The sequence below is a fragment of the Marasmius oreades genome, chromosome 2 (assembly GCF_018924745.1).
Source record: "Marasmius oreades isolate 03SP1 chromosome 2, whole genome shotgun sequence".
Lineage (NCBI taxonomy): Eukaryota > Fungi > Basidiomycota > Agaricomycetes > Agaricales > Marasmiaceae > Marasmius > Marasmius oreades.
The window spans coordinates 4,213,153-4,234,509 of NC_057324.1; the positions used below are offsets into that span (position 1 = coordinate 4,213,153).

Here is a 21,357-nt window from a genome sequence, read left to right on the forward strand (position 1 = left end):
ACCAGAAGGACATAGCACAGAGGAAACTCCACAGCCTGGTCCAGAAACCTAGTGAATTGGCTAGTCAATTCTTCCTTGAGTTCGAGGAGTACCGAGCTGAATCCAGGCTTGAAGAGGAGGGACTCCTGATGCTTTTGAAAACGAATCTCAAGTTGTTCCTCATTAGCCGTATCTATGCCATGGATCATATGCTGCAGACCTACGACAACTGGAAGGAAGCAGCAATTCGGTTCGACCTCCAGGAGCACAGTGCACGGACTCTGAGAACGGAGCATAATGTGCGTACTCTGGTAAGGCGACTTAGTTGACTATGCTCCAAGATTCTTTTTGCACTTTAAACAGTGCTACAGAGTGATATTTATCATATTAAGAACTAGAGTGAGCCCGAACTGCTAGTTAAAGCTAGTGCTGCTAGTAGAATGTGCCGTAGGCGCAGCTAGACCAGTTAGAGAGAGCCGTAGATTGTGTCAGAAAACTGTATGACTGTTCAAAACTGTAGAACACTATGAGCAGAGGACTTAAGCAGTAATTCACCGAGTTCTACTCTCTACATTTTACTATGCACTGGCATATCAAGGGATTGTACTATTAGAAGACTTGTAGTCTTCACAGAACCGTTCGTAGCAGAACTTAACGGAGTCAAAAGACCTTCATACTAGGAGTATCTACTTCTACAGGGGATTTAGTTGACAAGAAATCGGACATAAGACCACACAGACTAGGAGAAATTTGATATGACCGTAGATCAAGTCCCGATCTGAGGAAAAGACAAAAAGACATGATACAGATCCCAGATCACAAATAGAGTACCTAGGAACCAGGCAGGAATGAACAATGGATCTCGGAGTCCGTGCTGTTCATGTGCTACGGCGATTCGGAACTCTGGATCCATATGCTGGAACTACTTGGACACACAAAGTCCATATGATTTGATAACGTCGAAATGCAGGATAAGGTCCGTAGGCAGGAAATACCATATGGTACGCCTATGTAGGTCCATTCTACATGCTGAAACAAGAATGAAGAATGGTCCAGATTGGTCCAAAACATATGATTTGAATACGGAAAAGCTCCGTAGACAAGATTCTGCACATGTAGTAGTCCCTAGTGATAAGATTCTGCATGGATTCATAGCTACGGTGCATTATTTTTAGAGATGAAACAAGTAGGGATAGGATTACAAAGCTAGCGTAGAAGTAGTATAAAAGCAGCTCATGTATCCGTAGATAAAAAAGTACTACCCGTGCGTAGGAAAGTCCTGAGTGGGTTGCCTGTGAGTAACTGCTCTTGACACCAATAGAGAGATTTGCCCTGTCATTGTGCAGTGAAATGATAAGATTTGATTTGAACATACGAGGCCATGGAGGTCAAACTTGAGAACTATCCGTCCATAGGCCACTGAGGACTTGATTACTGTTTTGTGATCTGTCGAGGGTCTTAGCGTTCGTGTCCGCCAAGGACTTAGTTTTTTTGTCTGTCGAGGGCAATAGTCTCCAATTGTTCAAATTAGTCTTACCATAGAAGAAATTCATAGTTCCACTTAGTCCACTGGACAATAAACAGAGCCCCTACAAACCCTAGAATCCCCGTAGCTGTGGTGGCTGAGGAACCTTTTGATGAAGAAGCAGAGTTCGTGAAAGTAGATAATATTGAGACCGTCGATTCGTTCAAAACCTTAGAAGAGGAAGAAGATGGATTGGAAGCGGGTTCAGTAGTTCACACTAGAAAAAATGAAGACATTTTCACATACTTTTCCCACTGTTTTCTAGTGCCGAAAACTCCAACTTTTAGCAAACTTTGCAGGATAAGAAAATAGTGGTGAAATTTCGATTTTATATACACTTTTCTGGGTCGGAAATTTTCACAAAAACCCAGAATTTCTATGTAATTTCGCTTTCATGAAAAGTCTCTGAAAAGACCAGTTTTTAGGCGAATTATAGATGCTGCAAAAGTTTGCTGAAATTTGACTTTTTCCCAAAAATTTTATGCCTGTAAAAAGCGAGAAAAAGGATAGTTTTTTCTCCCTTTTCCTCACTCCAAAAGGGGACAGAAAGATGGGTTAACCGGAAGATCTTAGCAAAAGAAAAATAAATGGAGAACTTAAACTTTTAGTTTCCTTTTCGAGGCTCGAAAATCGCTCAAAAATCTAGAGTTTTTACCAGGCTAGAACTGCCCGAAAAGAGTAGAAAAAGTTGATGTTTTCATCGAGTTGTCATGTTTCGAAAAGTCGGAATTTGTCCAGATGTCCGGATTCCAGATTGTTCTGACTCCGGAGTCCGGATGCTTAAATCTGGATTCCAAGAAATAGTTGCCATTCATCAACGGTGAGACGGATCTTGGAGGAGTTCGATCATGTCGTCGTCAGTCAATGTATTGGATATATTTCAACAGTTTTTAGCTTCAAGACTACAGAAAAGCAGCAAGAAAGTCAGTATACACTATATGGTAGCTAGGGTCGGCTATGGATCGACGAAGGGCGACGTGAGTACATACGAAAAGCACCAGTATAAGTCTGAACGAACTTGAAGCACTGACGCCAGAACTGACGGCGCCTGTGCACAAACTGACGGAGCACCTCAGGATGCTAGGTAATTAATTGATATACTTCCGAGTCATGAGTTCTTGACGTTGCGGGAGATGAACAAAATCGTGGCGTCAAAGGCTGAAGTTCTTCGAAAAACATAATTATTCTATATGATCTAGCTAGATCTGAGTGACAAACACAGTTGATAATAATATACAGTATTCAAAAACATGTACACTGCACTAAACCTGAGTATACTGAATATGATTAAACGAGATGAGGGCCATTATAATAATTTATTGACCAGTAATTTGACCAATTGACTCCCAGTACCTAGTGGGAGGACAACGAGTAAGCATCCGGAAAGAGAACCAACTTTGCAAAGCTCCAAAAGCCCTATGTCACTCGACGCAGGGTAGATATCGGGTTGACTATCAGCAGTCTTGTTGAAGACCATCTCAATATTATTAGGATGATAAGCGCTCCATGGCGGGGTGATAGGCGTTGAAGACATCTTGACGTTAGGGTCGAGGTGACATGTAACCGAAACAAATGATTGTGCAAAAAGGCGGGTTGTCAAAGTTAATAGGCGTAAGGGCCTTAGAGGAACTGTTTTATTTATGGTGAGACATCATTTCGTAAAGTATGTATCACCACCCACCTTGGAAAACCGTATGGAATATCGTTCAAATGACCAGCTGGCAGGACGGCGAATTCAGCCTGGGGTGGAGTGAGTATAAGTATCTTACTTTTCACAGAAAATTGTGCGACAGAACTTTACCTTGTAAGAGGCGCCCTTGAAAGCCGGAGGTAGTAGGTAGGACAGACAAAGAGTGCTGGAGGAGTTGTTGTCAGCGTAATAATGTTTTTCCAGAAAGTTGTGGAACGTACACTCTCCAACAACGAGGTTCTCTTGGTCTAGGGGAGGCCCCAAGTCCTTGTACAGGCTGTCAATCTCCGCCATCTGTTTCGACTTCAAGGTTGGGGAAAGTTGAGAGGCGAAGCTGCCTGCACTCAACGGGGTAGTGGCGTTATTCACATACATGTCTCCATTGACTTTGCCTTGCCTCATGGACTTGGTAGGTCGCTGGGTGATGAATTTTCCATCAACAACGGGGACAAAATTAAAGCTTCCATAGAATCCAGCCGCGTTGATGTTACTGTTGATTGTCTGGAGGGCTTTGGTGTCCGTTTGACGGGGACATGCAAGAGCGTCGTGGGCAGATGTACAACTGCAGGAAGGTTAGATTGCGCTGTGGAGGCTACGGCAACTGAGACGGCTCACTTGACTCCATCAACAACTTGCTTGTACAGCGTCTACGGAGATCATAAAGTATCAGGATCGATGACGTTGTGAAGATCAGTTACAAGGACCTTACCATGGGAATCTTGTCGTCGTACTTGTATTGCGCAGGTAAGTAAGGCGAGCTGGCGATTGCTGTGTGGAACAACTGTGGGCTAGTTTTACCATTCTCAGCAATGACCTGTTGCAATACAGACCCGCCACCTTGAAAAACGAATTAATTGGCCAAGAATCTAGTTAAATACTGCCTGAGCTCACCAGCGGATTTCCCCCAAAGCGTAACTTGTTCGGGTCTCCTCCGAATTTCGAGATATGTGCCCTAACCCAACGAAGTACGAAGGATTGATCAACTATCGATTGTAAGTATCCAAACAAAAGAGAACGGGATTGAGATGCACATACGTAATCCAACGTTGAGATCTCCGTTCTTCTCAACCTCATCACCAGCAAGGAACCCTGAAACATGATCAGTACGCCTTTAGCAAGCCGGAACGAGTGCATACCGAACAGGCCAAGTCGATATTGCATGACTACTAGGATAGCTTCCTGATTTGATTCCTCGATAAGGAAAGTCCCGTCGTACAGATTTGCTCCCCCAAGGATGTATCTTTCAACGCGTTGTATCGGGGATGATAATGATAAAAATCCGAGAACTCACCCTCTGCCATGAATATAGACAAGGACAGGGAGCTTTGTAGACGACACCGTGTTTCCAGGATACTGAACGCTAGAAAACAGTCAGCTTGAAAAAGTAAATCAATCAATAACACCCACTTGATGAACAAACAGTCTTCGCTTATGGGAGTGTCTGTTGGAGCAACACCTGCGGATTGATGTTTATGCAAACCATGACCACCAGTACCGTTTGCAAGGAATGGATTCCTATTTGCAGCACCTTGCAAGGCTTGAGGGCATTGTGGGGGTTGAGCTATCGCTTTTTGAACACCCTTGTCATTCTCATATTGCAAATCAGCTGTCCAAGTTATAGTTGGAATTATACTACTGTAGTAAATTATTTTCAGCCTAACACTCAGCTACAGGATTGTGGCTACTTTACGCATACTGAGGTACCATCATGGTAAGTACCGGTATGTTTACGACGAGACGTAGTGTACGGATGAGAGCAGCAACAGCAGGTGCGTGTTTTGTCGCTGCGAGAAGACACTATCTCCAAGATGTAAATGACGGGATACGCCTGTACCAAACATTTGAGTTGGAACACCCGCCTTCTCCAAATAGACTAGAACTACTCACTGAAATAAGTTTACATGATGAATGGTTGATAGCAACGGCATAAGAACTAATCAGTCGATCAAGAAATTTCATGGAAAAAAAACCTGTAACGATCAAAATAAGGTGAGTGACATTCACCAGGACGAAAGCGATTGAAAAACTCACCCCAATGGGAGCTCCAAAACTCAGAGTCCAGCGAATCTGAGATGGACTTGGAAGTGGACCACAAGAAGGCCCATGTTCAAGAAAAAGTGGATGATTCTGAGGTGCAATGGCACAGGGACTCCAATAGCCAAGGGATCTTGGTTTTGAGCCTTGCAGGCGAGTGTCAGACTCTGCTCATAGCAAGAGAGGATTAGACAAAAGGATCCGCTTACACGCTGATTCTGTGCTGGCAGCTACAACCGGACCTGATCAATTGCTAAGCGTTCTGAGAGGAAAGGCTTACGACTCGTAAACGCGTATATCCCTAGACGAAAGACACAGTAACCAGTTAAAAAATCGAGTTCAAACGAGAACCGTTAACATTGAGTACACTGAAATCGTACGTTGTTGAAACTTTATACTCACGTCAAGGTGTCTCTTGAAAGCTCTAACACGAGCTCTTCTGATCGATTTTTGTGTCTTTATCTTGGGCATGAGTCAGAGTATTGTGAAGGCGAGAGAAAGAGAAGTGAGGTACTGTGGGATGATTGAACAGGCGCGACAGCGTCAATTCGCGTCAAATTTCCTTGGACTTAACCACGTACCTTCCGACCTCTATATTCAACTGTTATTTTCCTGAAACGTCTTACTCCTGACCACCACTCCTTAGCCGCCAATCTGAGTCAGGACTTCACGCAGATCGAAGGTAAGAGATGCCACCTCCTTTCGAATTTTAACATCCGAGCCGATACAGGGACTACATCATCCTTGAAGGTACTGAATCCCAGCATCAAACGGAGCCTCTGCACGCATCAAGCTATGGATCTCAATACCGATCTAGATAACTTCGGTACCACAGTTTCTTTTTGGCAGAGTAGGCAGGGCGAAGTTTGATGTACAGAGAAGATTGCAGAACTATGACGGGTATGAGCCATCTGAGCTTCGACTCTTCAGTGGCTCATATTGGTTATTCTCTTTTCATCCCCAGATTCCCTTCTCCAGCACGCCCGCCTCGAGAAAGTGGAAGAGAGGAAATTTCAATGCTCCCGCTGCGTTGTGGGCTCGTTGAACGATTACTGAACACTTTTTTTTTGTTGCGTTGTGCAGGAGACTGGTCTGAAGCTACGAGCTGCTCATTACAAGGAACTTGACCGACTGTATCGTATTCTCGTCTGTTGCAAAACCAGGAAGACATGCCGTGCCTTCAATGGGTAGTTGTGATTTGGATGGTACGCTTGGCTCAGTCCCTTTTTAAGTTAGAGCTTCTGAACCTCTATAGGCGACAAGTACTTCGTAAGCTGGGATCCAGATCTCGTACCTTCCATCGTGGCCGAGGCGAGCTCCAAAACCGCGCGTATCTCTTCTTATGACCCCCCTTTGCCGATCTTCACTTCCCAGTCATACGATTATCCCCAAAATAAAGAACATGCCAGCAAAGCAGTTTCTCGCATGGACTCAGTTGGCTTCATACAACAAGTACGTTTCTAATTTTCCTCCATAAATTTGCCATCCACTCTTCATGCAAGATGGGTCGTTTCTAGCCCCAAAGGTGCACTATGCTCCGAATGTCAAGAGCTCAATGTTCTACACTCCCAAGCCGTCGACGCGACCTCTGTTAAAATTCCCGAAAAACTAGCTTCTCCACCTCCACCTCCCAAAGACTCCGAACCCTTCATCCTTGACACCCTCGCAGAACATGTCACATAATCCCGTGCAGCTCTCGCTTCATCCTCCTTCACGTACGACAACGAATGAGCCAAGGCGACAGAGAACGTCTCCTCCTCAACCCCATCCAAAGCGAAAAGTTCACAACCATCTCTGAATATCAACTATTCACGCTCACTCGGAAACACCCCGAGATCTCTCGCAAGAACTATCTAAGCCATTTTGATTTTGGCACTTTTACGATGGAGCAGAAGCGTACGATCGTTGGACTTTTGGGTTTGGATTTGTCGAGGTATCCATTCGTGTGGAATTCGTTGGTTAGGAGTGATAAGGTGGATGGTGTGGCAACGTTTTTTGAGTATCTGAGGATGGCGACGCAGGAGTATACGAGGAAGGCTTTGATTTTGAAGGTACTGGTTCGCTTCTTTTCTTCACATGTCTGGGCTTGCACCAACGAGGTTGAAGGGGTTGTTTAGACTGATGACAGATTCTCAATTGCGATTTTCATGAGAGGAGACATCCCATGGGAATAATGTCATCGTTTGCTCGTTCCTCCCATAACTTTTCAACCTTGCGTCCGTGCACGGTTGATTATAAATTTTGTTGCGGTGATGGGCTTTCCAGTTGTACGACAAGGTGATGAACACTGTTTTGTTGACTTTCTTTTTTTCGAATGAAGCTTGTATGCCAACCTGGGTGCACTCTTCGATATCGCGAGCGGTAGCCAACATTCCGAATGCAGTGAGGACAAACTGGAGTAGTACATCTGTGACATGGAAGAGTTGATATTCAAGGGCCTTCCTGATGATTTGACAAGTCGGATCCGGTGAGCGGTGAACGCGATGCATCTGCATAGGACTCTCCTCCAATGCTGCGATTTGAGTTTCACCGATTCGATAGGTGTTGTCAATGAAGCTGAGAAAGAATGGAACACGCAACTTGTAGGCAGGATACTTCGCAGTTATCTCCTTCTATACAAGCTCTTCTACCTTGATGTCGTACTCGGTAGCCAGATCCACGAAAGTTTTCTTCTCGACGTTTGAGCCCACGTTCTGAATGGCTTCACTTCCGTCCAAGATAATCTTCCCAGCGAACGCGCAAGATCGACTGTGAATTGAAGGATACTTCGAAGGTCATAAGAGCTGTGCTCTGTGACGGCCATCGTGATAATGATGGTATAAAGGAAGATTTTGTTGAAAACAATGGCCGAAGAAAAACTTCATAAGGATAGGTCCCGAATTACGGGGCAAAACGAACACGTTCACGTTAGGATTGACTGTGTCTGTAGTGTGAGTCAAACTATCAATAAGCCACGGAGGATGCAGGTAAACCGCTAAGATTCAGAGCAGCTGATGTGAGGACTGTCCTTCTTCAGGCGCCACGAAGGGCAGAATAATGGCGGCGTACACTCCCAATGGTGCTTGCAGTGCTCGGGAGTCCTTATACGTCTGTGCTTTGATCTGTTAACTAGACTTTTTCTTCTTGGGTATGGCGTCGACTGAGGACTATCTGTAGAAGATGCCCTTGATATGGGTTCTAGTCTGTCCTAGAAACCACGCCAAGAAGTGTTAAGGCGTAAGGGTACGTGTTTTGATACACATTCATCAGTGGAGTAAAACTTCCCCCCCAACCCAAACGTAATTGCATTTCTCGATACACGATGGCATGTTGTCAAGGCTGCTCTCGAGTACGCTCGAAGATCCATTGCAAACCATCCTCCCAAACTGAAACCCTGTACGTCTTCTGGACTTGGGTCGGGCTTAAACAATGGCTAGATTCGGAAAGTTGTTGAATGGAGGTGGTCTTGGCCTTGTCGCGTCATGGGCATACTGGACAGCTAGCAACTAGTATTCTGAGGAATCGCTGGGTGGATGCTTATGTTGCAATGGTGGGAGCGAGCGATGTAAAGAGATGGGATTATAGTGCAAATGGGATGCACTATCGAACGGAAGACCCGCCGGCGAGCTTCTGCAAGTGACAACGATCAACTCATACGCCTCTTCTTCCTTACTCTTCATCCCCATGAGACTGGCAAGGTGCTGTTGTTCCCACCAGTTAAGAGACAATGACTGTCAGCTGTGTAAGTGGGTTTGTGAAGGCTTTACCTGAAGTACTGTTAGCCGCCGACATCCCATTCTCTGCCTTTCGACCTCCAGAGATATTCTTCCGCTTCTCAATTGTATTCGTCTGCTTCGGTCTTGAATATTAAAAAATATAATCTGCCCATCCAGGGTGGACACAGCTACTATCATGTCGGAAGGTCATGGCGAGAACATCCGAGTTCAATGAGAAGGATTCGACAGCTCGCGAACGACCAAAAACATTCCACACGCGTATGAAGCGAGAACGCCAAAGAGCTGACGGGACCCTCATGACCTGCCAAGACACCCAACAATTTCCCTGTTTGAACGGACCACAAAAAGACCTCGAATGAATCTGCCGATCCAGCTAGTTACGATAGCGCATCAAGTCAAACACAAAATGAATGCAACGAACCAAACTTGATGAACATACCGTATCGTTCCAGAGCATTTACATGGAGGAAATAGAGGCTGATCTGGGCTCAGCTGGAGCGCTGCAAATGCGACATGCATCTACAGATCTATGAGCATAGGTTCCCGAGATGAGTTAGAAATGGATGCATCTTGTTCCCCAATTTCCGACATGGGGCTATCATGAGTGCGACTCGAGATGTATGTTCCAGATAGGCGTCAAGATGTCCGTCGGTACACGTTACTCCTCTGTAACAACCTTGGAATAGCAAAATCCGGAATCCGGATTGTGACCAACTCTTGTGACCAACTCTTGTGACCTCTATGACCTGTGACAGCTGTACATGTCCGCCTTCCGCGTCCTAGGCCTGGCCCAGTATCTGTAAATCCAGAAGGGAGCGTAACACGCAAGCTAAGCGTCCACATGCTCTACTTCTGTTGGCGCTGTTCAGCTGGAATTACATAAACAGGGTGAAGTACTCACCGTTCAGGCCCATAATTATAACCGGTTGACGTTCTTAAGAGGAAAAAAAGCGTGGATTCGATGTTTTTGAACAAGTCGAGAATTAGATATACCAGAGTCCACAAACATCCACGATAATAAGACGTTCATGTCATCTTCAAGAGTTTGAATAAATCGTTCAGCTGTTCCATTCTGTGGATGGGCATAGGGAGCAGTGACTTGAACTTGAATCCCACGTCCATTATACCATTCCATTAGTTCACCGTCAGCTTGTTCAGCTGAACCATCACAGTGGCCCACGTTGATGATTTCCTTCAAACGAGGTACGCCGAGCGTCACGTTCTTGCTTGCAATTCTGTCTTCCGTTTGCCCCCAGACCAATGGCCCTTGGGTGAGCTCGTTGACATTTGGGGAAAATGATCATCAGGGCGGATGATGGCTTGTTGAATGAGCCAGCTACTGGGAGGTCGGGGACAGTAACACGTTGGCATTAGGAGCGGTTGAGGGAGAGGTGGGTAAGATGTCGAGTAGGAACTCGCTGACAAGCGAAGTTGGCACGAAGTTGCATTTTGAAGCATTCTCCTGCGCTTCACGACTCAACGGGACATTTCTACGTACGACTATAAGTGGATCACAAAGATCTTTCACTGAAGTCGATGATATACGCGGGTTCGAGATCACTGGGTCTTCTTCTGTCGATGTGGAAGATCTGGATGACATTTTGGACGATGCGCTGCAAACTAGCGGGAAGGTATTGTTGATAAAATGAAGTTCCGGAGCAAGCGACGGTATTCAAAGAGCGCAGCGTACTCCTCGTCGAGTTTGGATTGAAGCTCCAGTGAACTGTCGTCCAGCCCATTCTGTAACACTCCAGGAAGACGATATCACCACCTTGTGCATTTGCGTCAACAGCGGATTTAGTACCCCTCCGTACAATGCCGACTTTAATGGTGACGAATGAACATGCAGTAAGTCCTTTGGTCGCTAGCAGCCACACGAGGATTGATGTGCTCCAGTGTGCCGCAAAGCAAAGAGACTCGAGTTGAGCTCAGTCAAGTAGCATGGGTTCCTTGACAGGTAATTACAAGCCTGTCGTGGGAATCGTACAGGACACGCTTTGCGGGATTCAGAAATTCACCCTGCGGGATACATTCTTAGATTGGAATCATGTGCAGAACCATCCTCCTCTGGGTTCCGGAATGGGACGGTGTACCATCCTCAAACCGAAACCACTGTGGACCGGAAAACAAATCCTCAGTCTCGTCATTCCGCGGGGTATCAACAACATTCACCGTGCACCAGATCCCAAATCATCCAATCTTGTCTTTGACGACGGTATGATGATAGACAACGGCGAAATCATCTTTGGGATTGTGAAGAATGGATACCGTCGGTGCTTCACAAGGTGGATTGGTGCACGTCGTCGTCTTCAGAGAAAAGGGCCCCGAGGGTAGCTCTTCACCGGGCTGTAGATGGTTGTGAACTTCTAGTTGTTCCACAACGCTTTTAGCATTGGTATTGGCGACACGATTGCGGACATGAAAACCATGTCATACATCACCCAGACCATTGCAGAGAGCAAGGCAAACGTCGCGAAGATCATCATAGAGGATCATATAGGATCGTCTCAAAGCCAAGCCTGGCCTGACCATTCGTGAATCATTTGAGAGTTTGGTGGAGCGACGGCTTAACGTACGGGTCGGTATGCGCAGAAGAATCTGAAGGAGGACAATAACGTCAAGTAGATGGTGGCAGGATCCAAGGGTTCCTTCATCAACATCTCACAGATGTCGGTTTGTGTGGGGGCAACAGAGTATGGAGGGAAAACATATACCATTCGGGTTCCGTCATCGGAGTCTGCCGCGTTTTACCAAGGACGACTACCACCAGAAGAGAGGCTTCATTGAGATTTCTCCTTCGTGGGCTGACGTCGCAGGATTTCTTCCATGCAATGGCTGGAAGAGAAGGTCTCATTGATGCTGCGACGGGTTATATCCAGCGTCGATCGGTGAAAGCATTGGAAGATGTGTTGGTTGTTGGATGGGGGTGATTTCATTCGGTTTGTCTACGTTGAAGATGGCATGAACGGCAACAACAGGGGATTCGAACACAACTATGATGTTGACACTGAAAGACTTAATCGAAAAGCTGGCAAGATGATAAGTGACTGTTGGGTGTGGACAAGAAGGAGAACGTACTGGAATATGGCACAGTCCAACAGTCCCCCTGCGTTATTCCCCCGTGATCTTCGCCGTCCTCATCCTCATAACCGAGATTGGTTCATCGTAAGTGTATGGGTCTTGAGTAAGGTCATTTCTGGGGGAAAATGTGAAGTTCCGCCAGAGACTGCCTGCTCATGTTTTTTGCACCCGAACAAGCCAGCTGGCACTTAAGACGCAACTCCAGAACAGAAGAGGGTCTTAAAAAGAGAAGGGGCGGCCAAGAAACTGAATCTAAATGTTGCTGACCGTTGAACAGCTGAGAAAGCCGAGGGTCCACATTACAGAGCCCCACCTCGCTAAGTTAACGGGAACATTTGAACGCAGAGCCCGAATTTACTTATGAAACTTCTCTCGTATACCGCAGCTTCAGGCTCTACTGGACCTGTGATTGCCATAGGTTTGGATGACGTTCTATCTCAGGCCAGTCGTGAAATTTGTGAACGTACGTTCTCTTCAGAATAATGGCCTTGGTATGCGAATTGACGGACATAGGATGATCAGGGCATAATGAAGTATATGGGACCAAAAATGGAACTTTCGGACTTCTACTATTTTTATTACTGGAAGGTGATTGCCATCATTTTATGCGCCGGCTGGTCCTTATTATAGTTAGAATCTGTTCTGAGGAAATCTCCAAGAGACCTTCAGCAAGGTTAAAGACTTCTACGCCACGCACAGAATCTACGATGCTCAGCCCGCTATGGGTGCACGAGAAGGCATTCAAGCTTTACGAGACACAGGCTTCCGGTTGATTATCGTCACCGCGAGATCCCGAGATGTGCAAGAAGATGGTTGGAAATGGGTTGATAAATGGTTCCATGGTGAGTACTTGGACTTAATCTCCACCCATGGTTCTCAGTTTACGATTTTTTTCTGAGGTCTGTTCGGCTATGTTGCCTGTACCGGCCAATTTACCGACGCAGATACGAATAGTCGAGAAGTTGCCACCGAACTCAGCAAAGAAGAGGTACGATCTTTGCGACATTTCCTAAATATTTGCCCATCTCCAGGTCTGTGATGGCCTGAACGCCGCCTTGTTGATAGGCGATTCTTCTGAGAACGCATTGGAAGTTTCCACCGCCTCTCCGCCGACACGGCGAACTCCTGCGCTATTATTTGGAGGCTATGAGTGGAACTCGAGGTTAACACCTGCCGCAGATGCAATCGACACTATGGCCTTCGACACACGGGTTCAGATTGAGGGTAGTAAGGAGTGTTGGAAGGAGGAGAAATTAGAAGATCATATACCAGAAGGCACGCCGTTGCATAGGGTGAAAGACTGAGCGGCGGTCATTCGCTGGGTGAAGCATGCAAAAGAGGAAGGAAGATTATAAAAAGCCCATTCAAATAGTGTGATATGCGAGCGTATAAATAATCCAACAAAACGAGCTGTGGACATTCCTTGTAGCGGTGAAAGTGATAAACTGTTGTTTGGCATCCAGCCTCGTCTCGAGAGCCGTCTCTGGGAAAGGCCATGGGAGAAAGTATTTGGATATTGTGTTTAAGATTGATGGCTGGCTCGACCGTAACTCAATATTGTTCCATCGTCGCAGATAGCCAGTGAAGCTTTCAGGATCGTCCCTAAGTGAGTAGCGTTTGACGTCCTGTCGTTGTGCGCTCAACGATTTCTTACCGGCTCCGCGGACGGAATGACCAGCTCAGAACAGATATCTGAGTAGCGGCCAACGTCGTGGTTAATCTGGAATCCGGATCGTGACCAACTCTTGCGACCTCCATGACCTGTTTCGGAACAGCATCCGGAACAGGTTTCCGGCAAGGTCCAAATGCTGTCACGGCCATCAAGTTCACGTCTTCCAAGGCTGCGAGATGTAATCGATGGTTCATGCATCCTAAGAAATAGACTTCCTTGGATTTAGAACCCTCTGACATCAATGCGTGCGGCAAGGTCTCCTTTTGCATAATCTCCTATGCGTAACAGATACGTCTTTCTCGTGAAAGACCGGCCGTGGTACCACGATTACCGATGAAGCCCGAAGCGACTTCACGATCTTGAATGACGAATCCGTCGTCTGTACAAGGTTTCAACATCTCCAGCACTTGGAAATCCAGCATATCTCCGGAGAGACTGGGACTAGGGGGGAGGTAATATGGACAGACCTATTCTAAAGACCGGCTACGCTTCCCACCGTGCATACGACAACGAACGAGCACATGATCCCGCTGACAAACATCTTCCTCAACTGAACAAGGGTTGGTCCGTTGAGTAAATCTCGAATCGGGTGAGAGTTTTGGTCCTGAGGATCCTTAATGAATCACATCGCTCCCTGGACGTATGATACTCCAACATCCCAATAACAATACTGCAAACGAGTACCTAAAAGCCCACTTTATCGACTGGTCGATGGACGAAAGGCACAGCACTTACATGAACATGGTTCCGGCGATCCAATGATAAAACGCTGTAGTCAGAGATGCCTGATAGAAGAACGCCGCTCTGGATGCATAGCTAGCTCCCGGGAACAACCAAATGGTACAGATAGCCAACACAATGCCAATATCACCAGCTCCACGAATATGAAAGTAGCAACCTATTCGAGAATCAAGAAAGAATAAGTCGAAGAACTCAGAGGTAAACGTACTTCGAGAACAAGAAGTTGCTGCCGAATAGCATCTCTAACTGCACATCCAGCAGTCCTGACATGTCCTGACCTTACTCACAGTCAAGAAATTGAGGTACAACCCGAGTATGACTGCCACAATGACATAACCCAACGCCACAGAGAAAAACCCTTTCAGATGGACCGGTAGCAAATTGTTTCCAACCATCACTTCAGATGAGCTTACTCTAACCACCTTCCCATCGGTGCAAAATAGGGCTCAATGATGTGCCAAGTCTGCCTCGAAAACGAGGAAGTACATGACCAGATGCCGAGGTAACCGCAAGAGGACTTCGACATTTTAGCGTTCAGCCACAGCCACCAATCTTCCTCAGCAGACGTAGGGTTGAACGAATTAGGAAGTCCCAGCGTGTTGAGCGTACGCACGGCTACCAACCTTCATCAATAGCTTTGCGTTGGCACTCGCTGAATAGTCCATCTTATATTATCCGGTCAATGCTTCGAAAAGAGGAACATGGATCCGAGAACTGATGGATGGCGAGAAATGATTGATGAAGCGAACCAGAGAGCATACGATTAAGTGAAATGGAGAGACGGTCCAAAGTCAAAACTTTGAACGATGACAAGCTTGCATATTGGCGTAAACCATAGTGAACGACGTCAAAACGCCGAACGTAGGTCATGGATGTCCAGTGACAGTGCAGATCCGATCCCAACGCTGCATCCCTAACGTCACCTTCGTCAACGTCCCATCCAACGCGTCGATGGCATCCTTTCTTCTCTTCTGTCCTTTCTGGACGACGCCCTGCTTAAATGTTGCAGAGCACCAGCACAGAATATCGAGCGGTTTATCTCTAGCGGGTATTGATCTCGTCGGTGTATGTAAAGCCCTGCGTAAAGATTAAACTAACCGTTGGTTGCTATATTGTGTAACAATACGCACTGGCTCAGATGAGAATCCATTCTACTATTTGCGGCTTATAGAATGAGAAGGCGCGATGTCGTTGTACAGGCAACTCAACCTGTCCACAAGTCTTCACCAGCAGGCATGGGACGCTCATTCGACCCTCTGCACCGTTTAGGCCGGAAATATTGCACTTGACATAGACGGGAGCAGACCGGATATCTAACGAACTTCACGTTGCAAGTAGTCTTCACCAGCAGACATGGATTCGTTGCAGTACGCGAGTCGTGCTCAAAGAATTGGAAACCAGCCCAGAACGGTGTCGATAAAGGCACAGTTCTTGAGAGAATTAAAACAGTGTTCATTCTCGTTGAGAGACCCAGGTGACGGATTTTGGAAATAGGATACAGACGTCGTCCTTGAGAAAACGATGAACCGGCCCAGAACAGATATCTCTGTTTGGGTTCATTCTCGGTGACGGAGCTTGGTGGCGAAAGGTCAATTTGATGGCGGGTAGGATACAGAAATTGTTGTTGAAGAAATCAAAGGGACCAGCTCAGAACAGATATCTGAGTAGCGGTCAACCGTCGTAGTTAGCGTCAAATCCGTACCCGGATTGTGACCGACTCTTGTGACTGATTCTTGTGACATCCGCGACTTGTCATGGTAAGCGTCCTGCTGACAGTTGACCAACTACTATAGCTAGTAGTACTGTTACCGGCCTCGCCTCTTCCGCATCCTGGTCCAGATATCTGTTCTGGATCTGATCTTATATCCTCGTATCACCTCTCTTTGTTGACTGAAATTCAGATATCCGTTCGGAGTGTATCCAATTCCCTCGTCATTGAGCAAAACCTTGGCGAACCTATCGAACGACGTGATTTCCTTGGTTCTGTGGTTCTGTGACTGGTTGCGCAAACGGAAAATATCCACGGTTCGTCCTTTTGCCCTGCTATTGGTCTTATCCTTTCCGTCACGGAGGCAGTTGTACGGAAAGCTTGAGAGGCATGGAGACAGCTCAGCCCATCTAAAGGCAAGGCTGCCGTATTGCATCTTGCAGCTCAAAGTTCTATACTACATATAATCCTCACAGCTGGATCGGAGGGCATAACGGTGATTGTCCACGAGGGTACAGAAATAAAAAAACAAGTTGAATTTTGAAAGAAGTCAGCGAGTCAGGTTTCAGGTAGACTCAGCTCAGCTCTAGCTTAATGATTCATTGTACTGGTCTAGAGCAGAGACTCTGGACGATGAACTACGAGCGACGAACGAGAAATATTATACTAATATTATTCGTTTTTTGACATGGATATGTAATATTAGTAAGCTGGACGCGATCTCAGTCGGATCCGAATTGCCCGTCCCCATTTCTCGGGCGCCATTCATGTCTGTTAGAAAGCCACCCCATTGTAAGAAGTGCTCGCATCCAAAAAAGGGCCATCCTCGTTCGGGCTGCCCATTCAATATCCACGGCACGCCCAACCTCCCGAAAGACACTCATGATCAGCAGAGCTTGGTGGACCTCTTGGGTGGCGATCAAGTGCCTGACGGTTCGTATGCTTGCTTCCGACGGAGATCTGTTCATTTTGACTGCTCTAGATCGGGGAAATTTGACCCAGAAGCTCAGGTTACAACGGAGCACAGAGAAACTGCCCGGACCGGAAGAAGTTCAAGGTGAAGCTGGTCTGCTGGCCAAGGCTCTCAAAGAAATATCCATATCAGCGAAGGCTACAGAGAGCTCGAGGACAGGCCGCCTTTGCGAATCGAGCTGTCCCATCTGCGTTGATAGCGTGACTGAGTGCCAGGAGTGCAGAGAACACAGCGTGGAGCGCCTGTTCGATAGCAATCGATTATTGGGCGGTCTGCATCGGTACTTCCGTGACGATGCTGAATTTGTCTCGCTTGTTCCAGGGCAATCGATCAAAGTTCGAGCGGTGGAGCGGGACGGGCTCTTCGAAAACCTCTCCGTCCCGGACTCAGAACAGGGAGAACTCAGTCTCCCTAACGACACGATGGAGATAAATCTACTTGAAGTTGGTAGCGAGGGCAGGCAGTCTCCAAAAGTAACAGAGAGTTTGCAGCCCGAAGCATGCATGAGTGAGTTGTGGCGGCCTGACTGAAGAAATAACAGTCTGACTATCATTCTTGCTATAGTGGGAAACGCAAAGTGCTGCTCACTCAGCAGCTTCCGAAACGCTGCGTTCCTAGAAGGCAGCCCCAACAATGGCGAGAAACCTTACACTCAATCAAAGGCGAATCGGGTCAGTCGAGCGCAGGATTCGGAGCACACCTCTGCGCGCCTACTGCACCCACACCGGCAGAGCGTCGATCCAAAGAGAGACGGCACCGAGACGCCACAAATCCCAGCAAACCGGAATGTATGCGACTTGCAGGATAAATTGAAGTGGGGTATTGGGGGAGCACTGGTTGGCGCTGCGGCTGCGTTCACCGGACTCTCGTTTTCTTGATTTTGCCCCGTGACATTTGAGATGCCACGACTATGCTATAGAATTTGTCCCTCTCCCTTATGATGGGGTAAATAAAAACTACAGTTCGGCTGCATTAGGAAAGGCTACAGTAGATCGGGCGAGCCTATCTAGCTCTGCATGAAGACTGAGGCAAGCCTCAGATTTAAGGCAGTTTGCTATTGTACATTTACTAATTTGAGAAAATATGTTGAATATATGGAAATCTTTGGGATAATATTTTCAATTTTAAACACTCCTATAGAAAGTGCATGTGCTAAATCTGCAAAATCGAGTGCCAATCCTCACTTTCTCGGATTCATCCATCTCCCAACGACCAGTTTAGGAAACCGACAACTGCATCCACAATTCTCATGCGTTTTGCTGGTCGTTCACCGCCATCACCCATATCCACATCCGCCCGTCGTTTGTTAGGGCAAGAATTGACCCCAACGTCAAAGTTAAAGGGAGGTCGTTTCTATAGAAAAGTCAAAGCATAAGTTCTAGCACTCCGCCCATGAGTAGCATCTATATGGACAAGATCTTACGCAGTTGTGAGGCAGGATGTGTAAAAGAGCGTGGCCTTCAATCTCTAGCTCCGTGACTACGCATGGACAGGCAACGCTGTTCATCTTTGCCACATGAAGCGGCTGCTCAAGATTCCTCGATGTTAGGAACCCCATCTCAAGGTCGCGATACAAGTCCTGCACGGCTTGCTGTCCAGCAAACAGGCGATAACACAGGAAGATCTTCCCGTTCATAGCGCTCTTGAAGATATACGTGATTTGCGCTGCTTGATGAGAGATCATGGCATAAGACCCGGAGTCTGGACCATTTGACGCTGAAGCAGCATACTCAACGCCGTCAATAACAAACTTCGAGTAGCGTCTCCATTGCCACGTAATGTGGGACTGATCGGGGAAAAGCTCTCCTAGCTCAGTCAGCACTTTTTCATCCATAGGTATTACCTTTCCTTGAACATCGCTTCCAACAAACAGGTCCTCTCTCATCATGCGAGAACCCAGCGCCTTGTACTCGATCGACTTCTCGTGATGTTCAATGAGGGACCTCGAGGAATTCAGGAGAGTTGCGTCGCTTTTCAACAGGCCTGCCAAAGCTGCTCCTTCGGAGTAATGATGTAGAAACGTCCCTTCCATTTCTCCTACGAAAATCAAGTGAGTTCGACGCCGCCGTGTGAGCAAGTCGCACAGGAGTTACCTATTTTATTATTGGTGTTGGTCTGCTGGAGAATATGGTTTGTTCGTTCAAAAACCGGTGTCTGATAGGCATGTACAGGCCCAAGTTCACGTAGAAATTCTGCAAAATGGCCAGATACGTGCGCGATAGGCTTGTTCTTTAAGGACCGGTATAGAGTCTCAGCCTTCCTGATGTAGCGGAAAAGATGCGCCTCATACGAGGCAGCATGTTCCTGAGATGTGATTCGGTTGTTGACCATGAGGACCGCCTTTACCAGGTCGAGAAAATTAAGCAACATTTCGCGAAATCTCTCCTGTCTTTGTTTTGCCTTCTGATAGTTTACGAGTTCAACTTGCCCAGTGCCTAAAGGCGGTGCCTCCAGGAATCGAGGGTATCCCCACACACGTATCAAGGTGATTGGAAGATGGACAGTGCCAATCATTTCCCATTGGCTGCCAGACAGCTTACCTCGAGCGGCGGATCCCCAGTCACGGGGTGCTTTATTGAGGGCGCGCGGAAGTACGGAGTGTTCAATATCCTTCCTGACCTCCGCCATTAATGATTGTCCCAGAACATGCTCCGGCTGCTGCTCTTTGAAGTTGACTTTCATCTAGAACAGACTGTCAGGAAAGGCGTACGACACAAAGATAACTACCCACAAAATCAAACAAACGGCTAGCAATGTCTTTGTTAAGCTCTCTATCCCTAAAAGATACGCCGTGTTCAACACACAGTCGAATAAGGCGATCTTTCCTCGTTTTTTCTAGAGTCGACTGAGTGACTTGTCCCTTTTGAAATCTCCGGCAAAGGCGGTTGAAACTTTCCTCCTCCTTCAACATCTTCTGCTGCTGTAGAACAGAGCCCTGTATGCTCTGCAGGGCAGGAGGGTGAACCTGAGAGATACGGGAGCCTGTGACAGTACCAGCGCTAGAGTCAGATGTGGTGGTGCTAGATGTGCTGACAGATTGGGACTGAGACTGGGGCTGGTTGGGAGGAAGAGGAACGCGAACAGGAACAGGAAAGTGAAAGGAAAAAGGAACAGTTTCAGAGGGGTAGTCATACTCTCTATCAAGCAGGACAAGGGTCGATCGAATGTCTCTTTTCTGAAGGAACGATATCAGTGTGAGATGTTACTGTCGTTGATGATGGAAACCCACATGCTCTGCTATCATTGTAGCCAACCTGTTTTTACTTCCGGAAAAGGGAAGCTGATTATCAAAACAAATGGTTTTGAGCACCTTGGTTTTGAAGGATCCCTCTAAGAATGCAACACATTGTTCAAATTCAACATCTCCCTGTTCCCCTTCCTTCATGTAATCGAATGCACGGGAGTTTACACGGCCTAGGGCTTCCAACATATCGGCTCTCGTTGGACAATCGATGTCCAAGACAGGCCACATTCCATCACCACCCTCTACATTAGCATCGACTTTCAGTACTCTTCTTACATACTCCTGTAATAGCCCCAGTTTGGAGGAGTGTAGCGCATCAGGGACTGTGCATTTGACGGCATTCCAGTAAGGTAAGCGATTGAGAGATGACCATCTTACGCCATAATTCTTCACAATAGAGGATCGTGCACTTTCTGAAGGAGCGTCCCTCCATTCAATGGCCTTCTGTTTCAGTGTTTCCCAATCCTTCCGGGGCCATTTTCCTTTGTCCGTGATGTGGATCTTGTCATATGTGAGGTCGCACGTGGTACAAAATCTGGTGGCAGTGCTACTGGCAAACCCGCCGACCTGCCTAGCAGCCAGCATATCACACACCACCAATGCCAGTGCACATAAAACCCTCCTCCCTTTTGGAAATAATGATGTTTTGGTCATGAACACCCCCTCCCAAAAGTCCATCAGGTCGTCCACTACCAAATCCAGAAAATTATTGATTTGGTGGATGCCAGGATGTCCCGGAATAACCCCGACAAGGAAAACATTCTCTGGTCGGTACCGTAGATGAGGAGGAAGGTTGTAGAGAACCATATATATCCCTGTAGAAGTCACGGACTTAGGAGTGTTAGCATTGAAGATAAATTTGGATGTGAATAGTACTTACCTGCTTTGCTTCTTTGTTCTGGTAGGGATTGAACCCATCAAGTCCCAGACCTAATAATAACCTCAATTCCTCGCCCTCTGTGTTCTTCATGAACATTTCCCCCTTTGGTCCTTT

The 21,357-nt window shown here is 46.8% G+C and overlaps 5 protein-coding genes across 5 annotated transcripts; 4 read left to right on the top strand and 1 right to left on the bottom strand.

Moving 5' to 3' along the window:
- Positions 1 to 3,301: 3,301 nt before the first annotated feature.
- On the bottom strand, positions 3,302 to 4,904 carry E1B28_005099 (uncharacterized protein; the record flags this gene model as incomplete). Its single annotated transcript, XM_043149643.1, has 10 exons — positions 3,302 to 3,360; positions 3,416 to 3,756; positions 3,810 to 3,841; positions 3,904 to 4,031; positions 4,073 to 4,177; positions 4,230 to 4,283; positions 4,331 to 4,434; positions 4,486 to 4,554; positions 4,602 to 4,829; positions 4,885 to 4,904. 10 exons carry the CDS (start codon positions 4,902 to 4,904, stop codon positions 3,302 to 3,304), a joined length of 1,140 nt encoding a protein of 379 aa, XP_043014250.1.
- Positions 4,905 to 6,630: 1,726 nt separating this feature from the next.
- E1B28_005100 (uncharacterized protein) lies at positions 6,631 to 6,911 on the top strand (the record flags this gene model as incomplete). Its single annotated transcript, XM_043149644.1, has 2 exons — positions 6,631 to 6,680; positions 6,746 to 6,911. 2 exons carry the CDS (start codon positions 6,631 to 6,633, stop codon positions 6,909 to 6,911), a joined length of 216 nt encoding a protein of 71 aa, XP_043014251.1.
- A 44-nt stretch (positions 6,912 to 6,955) lies between these two features.
- On the top strand, positions 6,956 to 7,345 carry E1B28_005101 (uncharacterized protein; the record flags this gene model as incomplete). Its single annotated transcript, XM_043149645.1, has 1 exon — positions 6,956 to 7,345. The coding sequence occupies one exon, from the start codon at positions 6,956 to 6,958 to the stop codon at positions 7,343 to 7,345; it is 390 nt and encodes a 129-aa protein (XP_043014252.1).
- Positions 7,346 to 11,023: 3,678 nt separating this feature from the next.
- E1B28_005102 (uncharacterized protein) lies at positions 11,024 to 11,482 on the top strand (the record flags this gene model as incomplete). Its single annotated transcript, XM_043149646.1, has 2 exons — positions 11,024 to 11,274; positions 11,335 to 11,482. The coding sequence occupies 2 exons, from the start codon at positions 11,024 to 11,026 to the stop codon at positions 11,480 to 11,482; spliced, it is 399 nt and encodes a 132-aa protein (XP_043014253.1).
- A 1,264-nt stretch (positions 11,483 to 12,746) lies between these two features.
- On the top strand, positions 12,747 to 13,329 carry E1B28_005103 (uncharacterized protein; the record flags this gene model as incomplete). The annotated part of the gene is made up of 3 exons (XM_043149647.1): positions 12,747 to 12,867; positions 12,925 to 13,013; positions 13,057 to 13,329. The coding sequence occupies 3 exons, from the start codon at positions 12,747 to 12,749 to the stop codon at positions 13,327 to 13,329; spliced, it is 483 nt and encodes a 160-aa protein (XP_043014254.1).
- Positions 13,330 to 21,357: the final 8,028 nt, after the last annotated feature.